Source organism: Cydia fagiglandana, chromosome 13 (assembly GCF_963556715.1).
Source record: "Cydia fagiglandana chromosome 13, ilCydFagi1.1, whole genome shotgun sequence".
Taxonomy (NCBI): domain Eukaryota; kingdom Metazoa; phylum Arthropoda; class Insecta; order Lepidoptera; family Tortricidae; genus Cydia; species Cydia fagiglandana.
In genome coordinates this window covers 18,308,785-18,323,991 of record NC_085944.1, presented here as the reverse complement: position 1 = coordinate 18,323,991, position 15,207 = coordinate 18,308,785, and the positions used below count along the sequence as shown (strand labels likewise).

At 37.7% G+C, this 15,207-nt stretch overlaps 1 protein-coding gene across 4 annotated transcripts in view; it reads right to left on the bottom strand.

Annotated features, from left to right (window-relative positions):
- LOC134670415 (uncharacterized) overlaps positions 1-15,207 on the bottom strand; it is a 30,153-nt gene that overhangs the window by 5,648 nt on the left and 9,298 nt on the right. For 2 of the 4 annotated variants that reach the window (XM_063528259.1, XM_063528261.1), the window contains exon 2: positions 14,028-14,135. In XM_063528259.1, coding sequence (XP_063384329.1) covers positions 14,028-14,135 — 108 coding nt within the window. Of the gene's footprint in view, positions 1-14,027; positions 14,150-15,207 lie in introns of all 4 variants that reach the window. The other 2 variants (XM_063528263.1, XM_063528262.1) reach the window with 2 other exon arrangements.

Genomic DNA, 15,207 nt, shown 5'->3' with positions numbered 1-15,207 from the left:
ACAACATAACTGACTACACTGGTTGATACCTGAAACGATTAACAATGTTCTTAAAAAAGTGTCAACGGCTCTAAGCAGTTATGTTGTTTTTGTAAACATCCCTTCAATTAGTACTCCTCTTCTATTTCCTTTATTATTATTTTTATATCGGCTGCGAAGCTTTATCAAGACTCTTAAAAAATAGCGTCACGTGCCTTTCAGGAAAGCCCTGTATAGTAGCTGTAACAATGAGTGTAAATACTTGTTTAAAAAAAATGTGCCCTTGGCCGGCATGTAAAATGCAAATAAAGCAGCCTGTTGTTCGCATGTTTATGACCATTCTGAGATTACTGGATTTATGCCCTAACAGCCGGCGGTCGTGGCCTGACATTGTACTTACACCTATACAGGTTGAGCTCAAGCCGAATAAAATGTTCTAGGTACGTACGCTGACATTTAAAAAAGGACTTAATATCTATGGGCCCGATTCGGATTATGAAATAGACATCTATTAGACATCTTTAGACATCACCAAGATACGATAACGATATGTTTAAGATCTAACCTACCAAATTTGACATTTGCGCGATTTTGGAGATACTCTTGAACGATTTCCACAGGATATGACTTAGAGATCCAATTCACACTTAATACATATCTTACGCTATCAAACGTAAAAGTGACATTGGTTGCCCAAATTGCGCTGCAAAAGAGAACTAATTGATATCTAAACTATAACGTATTTATTAATGGATCTAGTACGCGTCGTCTCTTGTGAATATCTTGAAGTTCGAATACGGCAGTTAATAATAGAGGCGTGTACAGATATTTGTAAGCGCCTTGACCGCTCCGATATATCTGATAGCGACTAACTAGTTTTCGCTGCTAGTAATTGTAATACAAAGAAATTAGAGCAAACATAAATTTATATAAGGTAGAAGTACTAGTCTTAGACAGAAAAATCTTCGCCGTTCAAAATTAACCTATACCTATTAATTACTTTGACATAAAGTGCCCATGTCGAATACTAATGCAGCGTCGAGCACTAGTACTTCTACCTTATACCGGGTGTGGTCTGTAACATGAGCAAAAAATTTAACTGTAGTCCTCATACTGACCAACATTTGTTAAGCGACTTTTAAAAATAACTTGTGGTTTGATTTTTAATACACTTAAAATTTATTCTAAGACGCAATGTATTGCGAATTTTGTTATGTTTAAGACGTGACAAGCAACGTCAATTCAATCACAATGATATGGCGTTATTTTGTATGAGAAAAAGAGAGTCTAAATACTTACTTCATAATTTTTAAAATTTGTTGAACAAAAGTGTCACCGTTTGAGGAGTAAAGTCTGTATTAATTATTTGCTCGTGTTACAGGCCACACGCGGCATATTACGTAAATATTCATGTCAAATTACATGCAATTTAAGCATGTCGTTTTAAAATGAGAGCGTAACATCGATTACATTCTGTGACTTTTAGGACGACATCTTCCTGTATATAATAATTTAATTATTATTGCTTTAAAATAATGTTAAGTAGCGGCAAACTACAATAATGACCATCCACTTTTACTTTACAGCAATTTACTTAAGTAAATCGTTTAATTATGAATTTTACTTTGCGGAAGGCGTGTATTATTATGCAAATTTAATTCATCACACTTGACCATAAAGGCTGCTACCACATGCAGGCGTAAACGCTATTCGTACAGTATTTAACACAATATTTTAGTTTTATGGCAGTAACTAATTTTACTTATATTCAAACATGTATACGAATTGTAAAAAGACCTTAGTGAACATTACTTTGTGCGGGGTCGACTGGACAGAAAAAGCTTTGGACAGCCTGCCGTATTCGAACTTCAAGATATTCACAAGAGACGACACGTACTAGATCCATTCTAGATACGTTATAGTTTGGATATCAACTAGTTCTCTTTTGCAGCGCAATTAGGGCAACCATGTCACTTTTACGTTAGGTAGAGTAAGTTATCTACATATTAGATGTGAATTGGATCTCTAAGTCATATCCTGTGGAAATCGTTCAAGAGTATCTCCAGAATCGCGCAAATGTTATATTTGACAGGTTAGATCTTAAACATATCGTTATCGTATCTTGGTGATGTCTAATAGATGTCTATTTCAAAATCCGAATCGGGCCCAGAGTAGCATGGCGGTCTTTGGTGTCGGAGGCCAAGATCCACAGTAGTATTCAATCATGCGAGAAATATAATTAATTAATTAAGTAAAAAGCCACATATATTTTGCTGAAGCTGCGTATACAGTTTTACTGTTGAAATAGTCGATTTTATCTAATCCTCCCCGTAAAAATCGGCAGACTGTTTCGTACAGATATTGACAGCCATTACTTACGTCACCAGTTACTACATAATGCTATAAGCTTTTATCTAAAATATTTTCTAGGTATAACATACAAAGGAAAATAAATTTCGTGGCCATAAATGATGTACAATAAATATCATGCATTTATGTGTAATGTAATGTAGGTACTAATGTACATAGATCAATGAACTAAGTTGATTACTACTCAGGCTAGATACATTATTTCCTACACTACCTTAATACTAGGTTACAAGAGTAAACGAAACGTAAGTCCTAATATCCTATATGCCATGACAAAGACAAAGCTCCACAAACAACAGAATATGCCTACCAGAGATATGTACAGTAAGGACTGTCAATCTCTAAAAGAAGTGTGAACTCCCATAGGCATACCCACGGTGGGGCAAGGTGGGGCAGTTGCCCCACCCTGGTCTCTGAGCAGAAGCTAAGAATTTTTGGGCAGATTAACCGAACCTGTTACAACATAGCCAGCCTCAACTACTTCTGCCCCACCCCTTAAAAAATGCTGCGTATGTCCATGTGAACTCCTCATCCTTTGTACCAAGCTCAGAGGAACAACACTAAAATATACTACAGACAGAGGTGACAAAGGGGGAGGGGGAGATAATCTTATGGGATTCTTAGTAGGAGTAGCAGAGAAAGCGCTTATTGGTTGTCTTTGTCATAGTCTCACTTTTCCTTTCTGCCTACTTGTAAAACGTCGAAACCGTCACGTCAAAACATTATGGTACTCATGGTTTTCCATCAACGCTTGGTGGGCAAAAATGAACCCGGATAAATTGCGTAGATGGTTTTTGTTTTTATAGGTTGTCAGGAATGTTAAAACGCAATTAATTTTGTTGCTTTGCGTATGCTCTGTCCATCGCAGGCGCACACATGTGTCAACTTCCTGGTAGCCTTGCTTTAAGCTGTGAGATACCGCAATCGACCTTTCGAGAATATTTTTCCGTCGTTTCGAGACTATTTTTTTCAACTATTACTAATTTCTTGAAACGTACTTAACGTTCCAAACTGCCAGTATATTATTTACTCGTCTCTGGTCTCCATTATCGTGAATAGATCATACTGCGTGCCCAACACTAATGGAACTAGCACAATTTATCCCTTACACACCTATCCAACCCTAGCACAATACAAATAGAGGCTAATTCCCCGTGGCATTTCTAAAATGCAATGTGTACAGTCGCCATCAGATACATCGCAGCGGCCGAGGTGCTCACAAATTTCTGAACACGCCTCTAATGTCAGGGCGATAGAGTGCGTGTTGAGATATATTTGAGCACATCGGCCGCTCCGATATATCTGATGGCGGCTGTACACGATTAATATTGATGTCGGTTCGACGACACAGTTAATTGAATATTTTTTAGCCTTATTGGAGCGTATTAAGGTTTATAATGGGGTGTGTGGGTTCGGCGACCAGTAGGCTGTTCACATGAGCGACCTACAAAACTTTTCTATAGGTGGTCTAGCTTTATAGTAGATTCTATCTAGATAGAAAATTAGAATATAATCATACATGAGAATTGGAGCCCTACAATTATAATCTTTATAATTGATATAAATAGTACCTATTGAACATTTAGAACTAAAACTTTTTTGGTATAGCCTAATTTTCGTATTTATTGTTCTAAGCATGTAGGAATGATAGGAATAACATACATATCCTAAAAACCTTCTACTTTTTTTTAATTTGTTTAATAAAAGTGTTAGAAATCATTATCCATGTCGTTATCTTTTTTTCTAATGTTTAGAATGAAAATATGTCGGTTTTCCCGAACGTTTTTGACCCATTTATATTGATACAATACAGACCAATTTATCAGTAGGTAGGTATTCGAACCTGTTTTGGAGTTAATTCTGCACAGACTGCAATGACAGTGTGAAATTGTCACCCTACATAATCATACAATTTCTGTGAAAATATGGCATTCCCTTACTCTTTCACATCAAAGTATGTATATTTTGATGTACTTGCATATGTGTGTTAATTTTCTTTTTAATTAGCGTTGCGGTTTATATAAAATTTTGTTAGTAGTAGTAGCAGTTGCACCGCCCACAATCACTCTGCTTTGCCTTAAGGTTGACTGCTAGAGAATGCTTTTGGCATTAATTCCGCTTTTTGTCCGAAAAGTTTTTCTTTTGTGCAATAAAGTTAGAGAGTTAGTTATGTAGCTCAGACGGACGGGTATGAAAGTCACATTTGTCGTTAAATATCTAATTTACTTCAAATGCCCCAGACTTTCTAGGGTGTGCTTCATAATTAATAAGGTCAGTCGACCCACCTACAAAAAGTCATAAGTGTCGACAAAATTCCACTTAAAAAAATCACTTTGCAAATAAAAAAGTATTGCAAAATGCCGCGCATATTTCGTATAATTCACCCCTGAGACAGGGCGCACGGCAAGAATATTATTCCACATGACTTGACTAAGCATCCGCATAAAACTAACCAGTATTACCAGTCCGGGACTCAACTAATAGCAGTGATGTAATCCACATAAGTGATGTTGCAGATGCAGTTTTTTTTTGCCATCCACGGATGCGGATATTTAAAGGCTTACATCCGCGGATGTGGATGTCGATGTCAAGATTAGGTACCTAGTTAAAAACGTCAAATACCTATTATGAATGAATAAATGAATGAATTAATGAATGAATAATTAATATTTATTTCAGGACTAGTCCCATATTATGTTAGTAACAAGTTTGGTACATACTTAAATTTAGTATTAGTGCAAAACAACATAAATAAAATTTAACAAATAAAACTTAAAAACTTATAACCTACCTATACGTGAAGCGCGATACATGGAGCTGTGTCCATCTCCGCATCAGCGCGGAATCCCAGCGGTCCGCGAACGCGCTCAGGATCCCGTTGGTGCTGCAGCGAACTCGGGCTAGCAGGGAGGCGCACCGCTTGCCCATTATGGCAGCAAAATCGTCGGTCCGCGCCTCCGCAAACATGCCCGACGCACTACAGTGCCGCGGCAACTCCAACAGAACCCTAAACGCGTTGTTATATTGGACTCGCAAGTCGCTATATGCCCGCTGCGTAAAGTTGACCCACAGACCGCATGTATAAAAAGATTGGCAATATTCCTTGAACAATGTAATTTTCACAGGCTGTGAGCATCTTGCGAACCTGCGAGCCAACATATTACAACGGACAGACAGCGACCTGCGCTCCCTCTCCACGTCACCATTATCTTTTAAGTCCTCCGTGACCCAGTGACCCAAATACTTCACCTTTTGCGCCCTGTTGAGAGGTGTGCCACTGAGCGAGATACCAGGAGCGTCCGTATAGGTCTTTAACCCTGCCTTAAAAATAATCGTCTCGCTCTTTTTTGGCATTATATTTGTGTCCACAGCGTACGACTCACACATTGCGACCAGTTTTCGTAACGCGCCAATCGAAGGACTCAGCAGCACCATATCGTCTGTGTAACTAATGTTATTCACACAGATATCGCCAACGTGACATCCGATATTAGTGCTGCTGAGCTCAACGATTAGCCGGTTCATATAAAGATTGAAGAGCCGGGGCGAGCCTAGCCCCCCTGCCTCACCCCGCACTCCAACCCATATTCATCTGAGTATGACCCACCCCATCTTACTCTGTTCTTTATATTGCCGTACCAGTAGCGAAGCATCAAGACGACCTCTGGCGGTAGTGTGATTTCATGCTGCAACTTGTTCCACAGCGCATTATAGTCTACTAGATCAAATGCCTTTGACAAGTTCAAAAAACAGTCAAAAACAGGTGTATTTTTATCAGTGTAGTACTGAACACGACGTTCTCCTGATAGCCTAGAAATGACGACTATGACAGGCAAAGGGCCAGAGGACTCGCGGCAGACCATCCGCTAGATGGAGCGCACAAGTCACTACACCGCTGCATCTACATTTGCAGGAAGCCGTACATATGGCGGGTGACAGAAGCCTATGGAAGAGACTGGTCAGCAACATTAGGACATGATGTCACGATCCTCAGTATTGAGGGAACGACTGATGATGAGTACTGAACAGTTTGCTTGAGACACAATATTGCACTCTCCGTGGACAACCCCGGCCTAAAACCAAATTGTGAGTCGTGCAAGTTTAGGTGCGTAGCGAGTTGTTTATCAAACAAACTGTCCAGAACCTTGACCAGAATAGTAGCTAGCGAAATCGGCCTGTAATCGGATATGTCAGAGGCATCTCCAGTCCTATTCTTTACTATTGGTACGACTACCGTGTACATTAGTTCATTCGGAAGGTAAGAGTGGGCAATGCACAAATTAAAAAACAAAGCAAGTACTCTGGGTAGGTGGGGACCTGCATACTTTAGTTGTTCGACGCTGAGGCCGTCGAACCCCGGAGATTTCCCTCTAACCATATTATTTATCACCGTGGCAACTTCCTTTGTTGAAATTTTTACAGCGAGATTCGTGGTGTCGACGGCCTCAGAATCACCTACCGCCGACCGCTCAGAGAGCGGCGTATGCACCCTAAAACTTTCTTTAAAAGCATTAGCTATATCCGCAGTATCATGCAGACCAGAATCGCTCGCAGGAAGGCTCGACTTAGGATTTAGGCTTTTTGCTCGCTTCCAAAATTCACCAAAACGTTTTTTAGAGTGACTTCTAGCTATCATATCCATTTTTATTTGTTGCTGATTATTCTGACAATATTTCAGTTTTAACTTAAACAATCGCCTTGATTGTCGCATGCTATTGTACACATCGCCATGCAAAGGTTTACCACACGTTAACCACATCTGGTAACGCAATCTCGCCTCCCTGTGCGCGTCGCTGACATGCGGGTTCCAACCTGGAATTGAGCGTTTTTTAAGCCGATTTGTACCTTTATGAGAAAACTCGGCGCCCTGTTTAAGAGTACTTACTATATTATGATGCAGTGTATCCAATAACGATACGTGACCAACATTCGTACACAAATTATTAGAGCATTGGTATAACTCTTCTGGCATAACCACAAGTCTTAACCTATTATTACAAAAATCATTATATTTCTCAATCTGCTCACTGTCCCTCTCCCCCCATATTACTTTATTACAGGGGTAGTTGGGCAGATCTCTAACATATCTAATTATATCTATGTCAGATTCTATTAACATAGGATAGTGATCTGATGTGTACACGTCATATAAAACGGAAACCTTTACTACAAAACGGCGCGCCGAGTTGGTCACCACACAGTGGTCCAACCATCTCAAGGCCTGGTTAGCACTGCTAAGAAAAGTGTGCGTACTGCGCAGCAAAAGTTCAAGGTCAATGCACGACCACGATTGTTCGTTACAAAGTCATTAGTTCGTTACGAAATCTCTCACCTGGGTGCGCATTAAAGTCTCCCAGCATGACCACGGCCTCGACGTCATGCGTTTCAATTATTGCTACCATCTCTCTTATATTTTTATTTATTTGCTTAAACTTTATTGCACAAAACATAAAAATAATGTACAAATGGCGAACTTAATGCCTAAATTAGTAATATTTATTAAAAAAAAACGAATGGTTTAGTATTTGAGCAAGAATATAGGTGCGTTTATATTTGACAGTATTATACAGTAGGTATCTATTGTCCAATACCAGAGAGGCATCTTCTGCCACAGCAATCACAAACATGACAAGACTCCAACCCGTGTTGATTTCCGTACCTTATTAAGTCCGTGAAGTTTCCTCTTCACGGACGCTGCATCGCCTGGGACGCAGTTTGGAGAAACGAACTTGATATCGACGTACCATCTATGGGAGCGTAGATTCGTATCCTACCGACTGCGCCATGTAAAACATATGTACAGGAAAGGGCCAAAAAGAATGCACATCGAGCTTTAGAAAGAGGCAATCGGCTAATTTCGACTTCATATAGCGATATCTGTGTCGCACACACCATGACGTTTGTTTTGTCAGTCATGGTTCAAATGCGAGAGAGTGCAGTCGCCTATCTAAGTCAATATATATATAGAGCTGCTAAAACCCCTATAAAATTAAATTTGTACTATGGCATCTATAGGGAAAAAATGTAAGCCGTTACTCTACCAGTCACGCGAAATTATCCACAATGTTTATAAATATTTTTTATCTGAAGCCAACCAATTTAAAAAAACATGAGGATGTTAATGTAAGTAATTATTTTAAGAAGGTTCAACAGAGATTTGTCATTACAATATTACACTTTTTGTCGATCTTATATAAAATATATATTTATGAAGATTATTTTTCCCTAACAAGAATATAGCAATAATTAAAAATAGTTACATCGTGTTTTACAGCTCTATATATTTCACGTGAAATCAAAACAAAACAACAATAAAGTACTTAGTTCTAAATTCAAATTCTGATAAACGACTAACCTAATAATTGATGTACATGGAAATGAGCATTCGTTTGTATTCGGAAATGCGATGATTGCCGATGTGCATTCTTTTTGGCCCTTTACTGTATGTATCATGACGGAGAAATAAATAATACACGTACTCGTAAGCTGGTTGTAACACTGATCTTTATTCAACTACCCACACGTATCAATGTAGGTATACAGTATGTAAACTTACTAAAACAATATACTCACACCCGTTAATGAGTAGGTCACACTGAGTAACTTTTACTATAGCACCGACCCCAAAATCGTGAAAAAAAATTGGTTGTTTCATACATTTTGCTGGTTTAGCATTGAAATTTTCGATGGGAGAGTAATTTTTTCGCGATTTCGGGGTTGGTGTCATAGTAAAAGTTGCAGTGCAACATATTCATTAACGGGCGGGAGTAAATGGTTTTAGTAAGTTTATATACTGTATATATGATATATGACAATACCGACGACAAAATTAGTCGATTATACTAGGCAGAGTGGTGGGAATAGCAAGTCAAAGCGTGCGAAATGTCCACTTCGTTCACGCTATCACGCTAAGGTCGAGTTGTTGTTGTGTTACGGCTCGGCCACGACATCGAGCGACTTGCGACGGCGGGAGCGATTAACATAGGTTGGAGCGTGACACAGCGATCGGACCTTTCGCTCCAACCTATGGTTATCGCTCCCGCCGTCGGAAGTCGCTCGATGTTGTGGCCGAGCCGTTAGACTAGCCCGTCGCGGCACGGGGGCGGTGTCAGGCTTCTTAAATACTTTCTAGGAATGCCGATACACCACGAACACCAAAAATGCCGATAATTACGTGATATTCGAGCCTCATCGCTAATATCGCTATGATCCGTATAGCATACAGTCTAAATAATGATAAAAGCACCTATACAAGGCGGGTGTCTATTTTAAGACAGCAGCATTTCTTGTTCTATAAATATAAGTTAAAAAGTTAGCCAAATCGAGCTCCGGAGGCAAATTCAAATACATTTACATTTTGACATTAAAATGGTATGCAAATGATGTAATTTTGTCATTATTCGCCCGCGCATCCCTTTCGCGCCAATACATGTATACATCATTGGGATGTCCAAATGTACGTTCAAATTGGCCTCCCAGTTTGTCAAATTGCACAGTTAGCTATGTATGCCCTAGCTACCAACCTGGTATCAATGTATAACTAACTATATCTACACTGTATGAGTATATTATGTAGTTTATATTTTCAATATGCACATTATGCGTAGGTATGTGGCTCATACGCCGTCAGGTTTCCTTGGATTAATCAATTATCCATATTATAGCAGAAGCCTTGTTGGTAAACCTCCGGCACATCTGCTGGTATTCTCAAGTAAACGGGGACATATAACACTTATAAATTTTATAATCGGTCGCGTTATATTATTTATAATTACTTTTAAATGGGCTATAAACGTTCGATAAATCTAATATCGTTTATTTAATGATTCAGTTACAAGAAACTTTATTTATTAGGTAAATATGTCAGCTACTACGAAACGAGGATTACCAATAATTTTCTATTAAGGGGCCCACTGATTAACCGGCCGCCGGACGGTATCGGCCTGTCAGTTAGAACAAAATTTTGACAGTTCCGAACAACTGACAGGCCGATACCGTCCGGCAGACTGTTAATCAGTGGGCCCCATTATAGGTGCATTAAAAATAAGCCATTTAGGTTGCGGGTAAATTATTATACACCGTGTTTTTATTGGATTCCGTTAACTTCGGGGTATGGTTAAGTACGTTTAAGAGAACTAAATGGCATAGGTAATTAAAAAAATAATATTAAGTTTAAAAAGTAATTAAATGTAGCATATAACGTTGTTGTAAAACGGGCATTACATTTAACTCAACCAAACAATTGAAATCTGTGACATATCAATGTCATTTCGAACATCGATCGACCGAGATTGTGCTTAAGTTTACTCGCAAATGTATGAACTCATTCTAAACACTAATCAATATGTAAACCGGCCCTAAGGCAAGTGTACACGCTTGTAGAGGCCTTATAGGAAAAAATAAAATATTGATTATCTCCGAAATGGAGTTAATTAGAATATCGGTGTCTTTGAGAAAGTTACTTGATTTAAGCTCAGGAATGCACCCTTGAAATTAACGGAAAACAAAAAAAACGCGGTGTAATTATCAACGCCCTTTAAAATTTTTTTTTTATTGATTTTTTCCATAAATGGATAGTTTCCATAAATGCCTGCTGCATGTAGGAGCATAATCAGTGGTCTATGGTTTAAACATTATGCAGTCGTTAAGATAAGAGCTGACCTTCGCTTATTAAAATATACAAGTTAAATTAAAACAGTGTCTAAATGCACGAGTGACCTAAAAATATTTTTGCTTGAACTTTGTGGCATGTGCTACAAAATAGCAATTTATGGCATAAGTAATACGTAAAATCAAATCGTTAAAGTGGAATTTTCAACTTTGTGGCATTGTAGGTTGTATGATTAAATTATTATTGCGTTATACAGGTGATTCATGAGACGTGAGCAGGACTAATCCTGCACACTCAGAATTGATCGATCACCGTCATATTTAGGTGAAACAACCACACTTTTTCCTATTTTTAACATTTTTGTGAGAGCAAATTTAATTCTCCACAATCATGGTTACCCTACCCTAATTAATAAACATAAAACCATAATGACAGCATTTTGATTACGAAGAAAATAAACTGTCAAATTTGAGTGAAATACGACGAGTTTTCAAAAATAACCAGACCGTGATGACAGTGATGACATTCAATTTGACGCAAAATATCGGTAGTTTAGTATTCTACTTTTAGGGTGACAATGCATGTCGTAAATAAATTAATAACTTTTTTTTCAACACGACTAGAAAATTAACGTTAACTTCACTAATACTGGTACGAAACAGTTGCTTATAATTTACGAAATGCGCAGTGTTTGTCCTAGTCACGTCTCCAGAATCATCCTGTATATTAGCAAATATACATTGGTTAAGTAAAATAAGTAAATATTATCATTTAAGCAACGGATGGCTTCTGTTATGTTAGTATTGCAAGATAAAGATTTAACAATAAGCCGTATAAAATACAAATAATCAGTTTTTTTAATGTGTCATAGTGCCTTGTTGGCGTGGAAATGTTATAGGCCTTACCGATGTTTCCTCGTGAACTGAACGGGCCAAACATCCACGCTTAAAAAAGTCATATGTAAATAAATTAGCTTATTGCAAAATCATCTTTGATACCTGCATGGTAAGGTGTAAATTTCGAAGAAATGTCGAAGGAGTATATGGCGTTATTCGTGGGTATATGTTGCAGCAACACGCGATAGGCTTTTCGGCTGACACAGTGTTTGCACGACACTTTCATTCTGGCAGCTCGTTGCACACGATCGTCATTTGTTTTTTTAGTTTCATTTTAGGAAACTTTAGTTTAAACTTCTACCTACTCGTGTAAGTTTGACTATTTACCACGTACATAATGGCAAATTAGGTCAAGAAATGAATGCTCAAAAAACGTTGTAGAGGGAAATGCTAGGAACACAATTTTTGACTCCGTAACTTTGTTAGGACTAGTTAGGAGGTGAACATATCAAAAGTCCCCGGCTGTAGCCCCGCTGCTGGGGGGTAGAGGGGGGTAAGAAGGTCGAATTTTTCGGTTTTTCATTGATATCTTGGAAACTTTGCGTCTTAGCGACATGACTACTAAGACAAACCGAAAGCTGATAAAATTAGTTACAAGTTTTATCCTGTCAAGTTTTTCGATATCATGAATAGTTTTTCAGATACCCGCTCTTGAAAGTTTATTTAGGGATTTTAATTTTATCTTGATATCTACGTCAGTGAAGCTGTTAGGCCATGTTTCGTATCATTTTCGTATAAATAGGGGGTGCTGAATTCATTTATGTTATCACATTGATACCATTCCGAAGTAAAACCAAAATTTAAAAATAAATATTTTTTTAAATCCCTCTTTACGCTTAAACCGCTGAACCAATTTCGTTGAAATTTGGTATAGAAATAGTTTAAATCTCGACACACGACATAGGATAGTTTTTATAACCAAAAGCATCTTTTGAGGGTGTGAAAAGTGGGGTGGAAGTTTGTATGGGGAGTCAATAACCGCTGAACCGGTTTAGATGAAATTTAGGACGGAATACATCTGTGATTTAGATGAAAGTGATACCAAACATGACTTCAAACCTTACCTTGAGCAGTATTAACCTCAGGAATTCAGTTTCGTCGACGAAGTTGAATTCCCACCATACTCCATTTCACAACTTTAAAGGATGATTATTGAGATAAAAAGTATCTTATGTCCTGTCTTGGGACTCGAAATATCTGTATACCAAATTTCAATTAAATCGGTTGAGCGGTTTAAGCGTGAAGAGGAATTTAAAAAAAAAGGTATTTGTTTAAAGTTTATATGTTTTTTCTTAGGAATGGTGTCAATGTGATACCAAAATTGAATTCAACACCCCCGATTTATACGAAAATGATACCAAACACGGTCTAGCAGCGTCACTAATGTAGATAACAAGATAAAATTGAAAGCCCTAAATAAACTTTCAAGAGCGGATATCTCAAAAACTATTCAAGATATCGAAAAACTTGACTGAATAAAACTTGTAACAAATTTTATCAGCTTTTGGTTTGTCTTAGTAGTCATGTCGCTAAGACGCAAAATTTCCAAGATATAAGTGAAAAACCGAAAAATGAGACCTTCTTTCCCCCCTCTACCCCCCAGCACCGGGGCTACGGCCGGGGACTTTTGATATGTTCACCTCCTAACTAGTCCAAACAAAGTTACGTAGTCAAAAATTGTGTTCCTAGCATTTCCCTCTATAACTTCTTATTGCTTGGCCTAAATGGGTAGGACTAATGTGTTGACTTGAGGCCAGTTGAGGCTAAGTAGTTAGAAGTTTTTAAATAATGGAAATTGATGCAATTGTTTACATTCTTGTTCAGATTTCAGGCTTTAAAGAATGGCCTGTGATTGTTTCCATTCCTTCCTTTTGTTAACACGCCTCAGGAAGGCGCATGGCAACAAATGTTCTATCTTACAGGCAGCGGAGTCTCAAGTTATATTGTCAAATCACCAGTAACAACTAAATTGGCTGGTAGATTGGAAACTTGAGGAGAGTCATGCCCAGTAGGAAAGCCACCAGTAGGAAAGCCAAAAATAAGTTGGTAAGACATTAAAAGAACAGCTGGACCAAAATATAATGTAATGGCAAAATTTAAAGGAAACCTACATCTTGAAAAGGGCTAAAAAGAAGAAGAAGAAGAAGAACTATAATATTATTATAACTTACGTTTCGGCGGGCTGTGGTGCACGTAGATACCGTCCTTCCTGGTGCCTCGATCCTGCAGCCACTTTTTGATGCTCTCCATCACCCCCAGCTCTACGATGCTGGCTGATTCTTCACTGAAACATCTGCAGTTTTCATTACAATGTTGTATAAAATTAAAACAAGTACCGTCACCATGAGTTTTACGCGGACTTTCAAACAATGCATCTCGCTTGCATCAATGTTAGTACGAGGGAGATGCATTGTGAGTTAGTTTACGCAGTCGTTACTTAATATGTCAGTGTCAAACTCATGCTAACTTTTGAACGTCTAGAACCTCTAAAGCGTACACTCTAAAAAAAATTTGGTTGGCCCTATCAATATCTTGATGGCCGTAATCAAGCATCTTGATTCCATACGAGCCTAACAAGAACTTAAACACATCAAACAAGGTAATTCTGATTGCTATTACTATTGTTAGGTAACTGAACCAATTAAGATCTTGTTCAATATTTACACGAAAAATAATTATGCTAAATAATTGATCCTAGTAAGATCAACTAAGGGCTTGATAATGAAAACAAACAAGTTAGTTTAACTAAGATGTAAATCAATGTTAACATGAAGAATTACTGTATTAACTATTTGACCCAAATAAGTTCAACTAAGAACATGATTACACCGACTTATGGCGTATTAGCCTGAACTAAGATATTGGTCAATTTGAATCTTAATTGTTTAATCATTTCAACTAAGATGTAAATCAATGTTAACATGAAGAATTACTGTATTAACTATTTGACCTAAATGAGTTCAACTAAGAACATGATTACATCGACTTATGCATCTTATTAGCCTGAACTAAGATATTGTTCAATTTGAATTTTAATTGTTTAATCATTTCAACTATGAAGCTTGTTTAGTACAATACCATTCTTGTTCAATTGTACTATGACTTTCTTTGTCGCATTTACTGAAACATTTCTTTCAGATCTCTAGTTTTTATACGCGCCGTGCTGAATAATGCTGGTGGTCACTACTTATTCGTTTAAATTTATAAAATTTAAACGAATAAGTAGTGAATAAAATATAACAACAAAGAAAGGGATAAAACATAATTAAACTAAATCAAGCCCGTAAAGTTTTATAAAAAGGGGGTAAATGAATAAAACAAAAAAACATTATAATAAGATGTTATTTATTC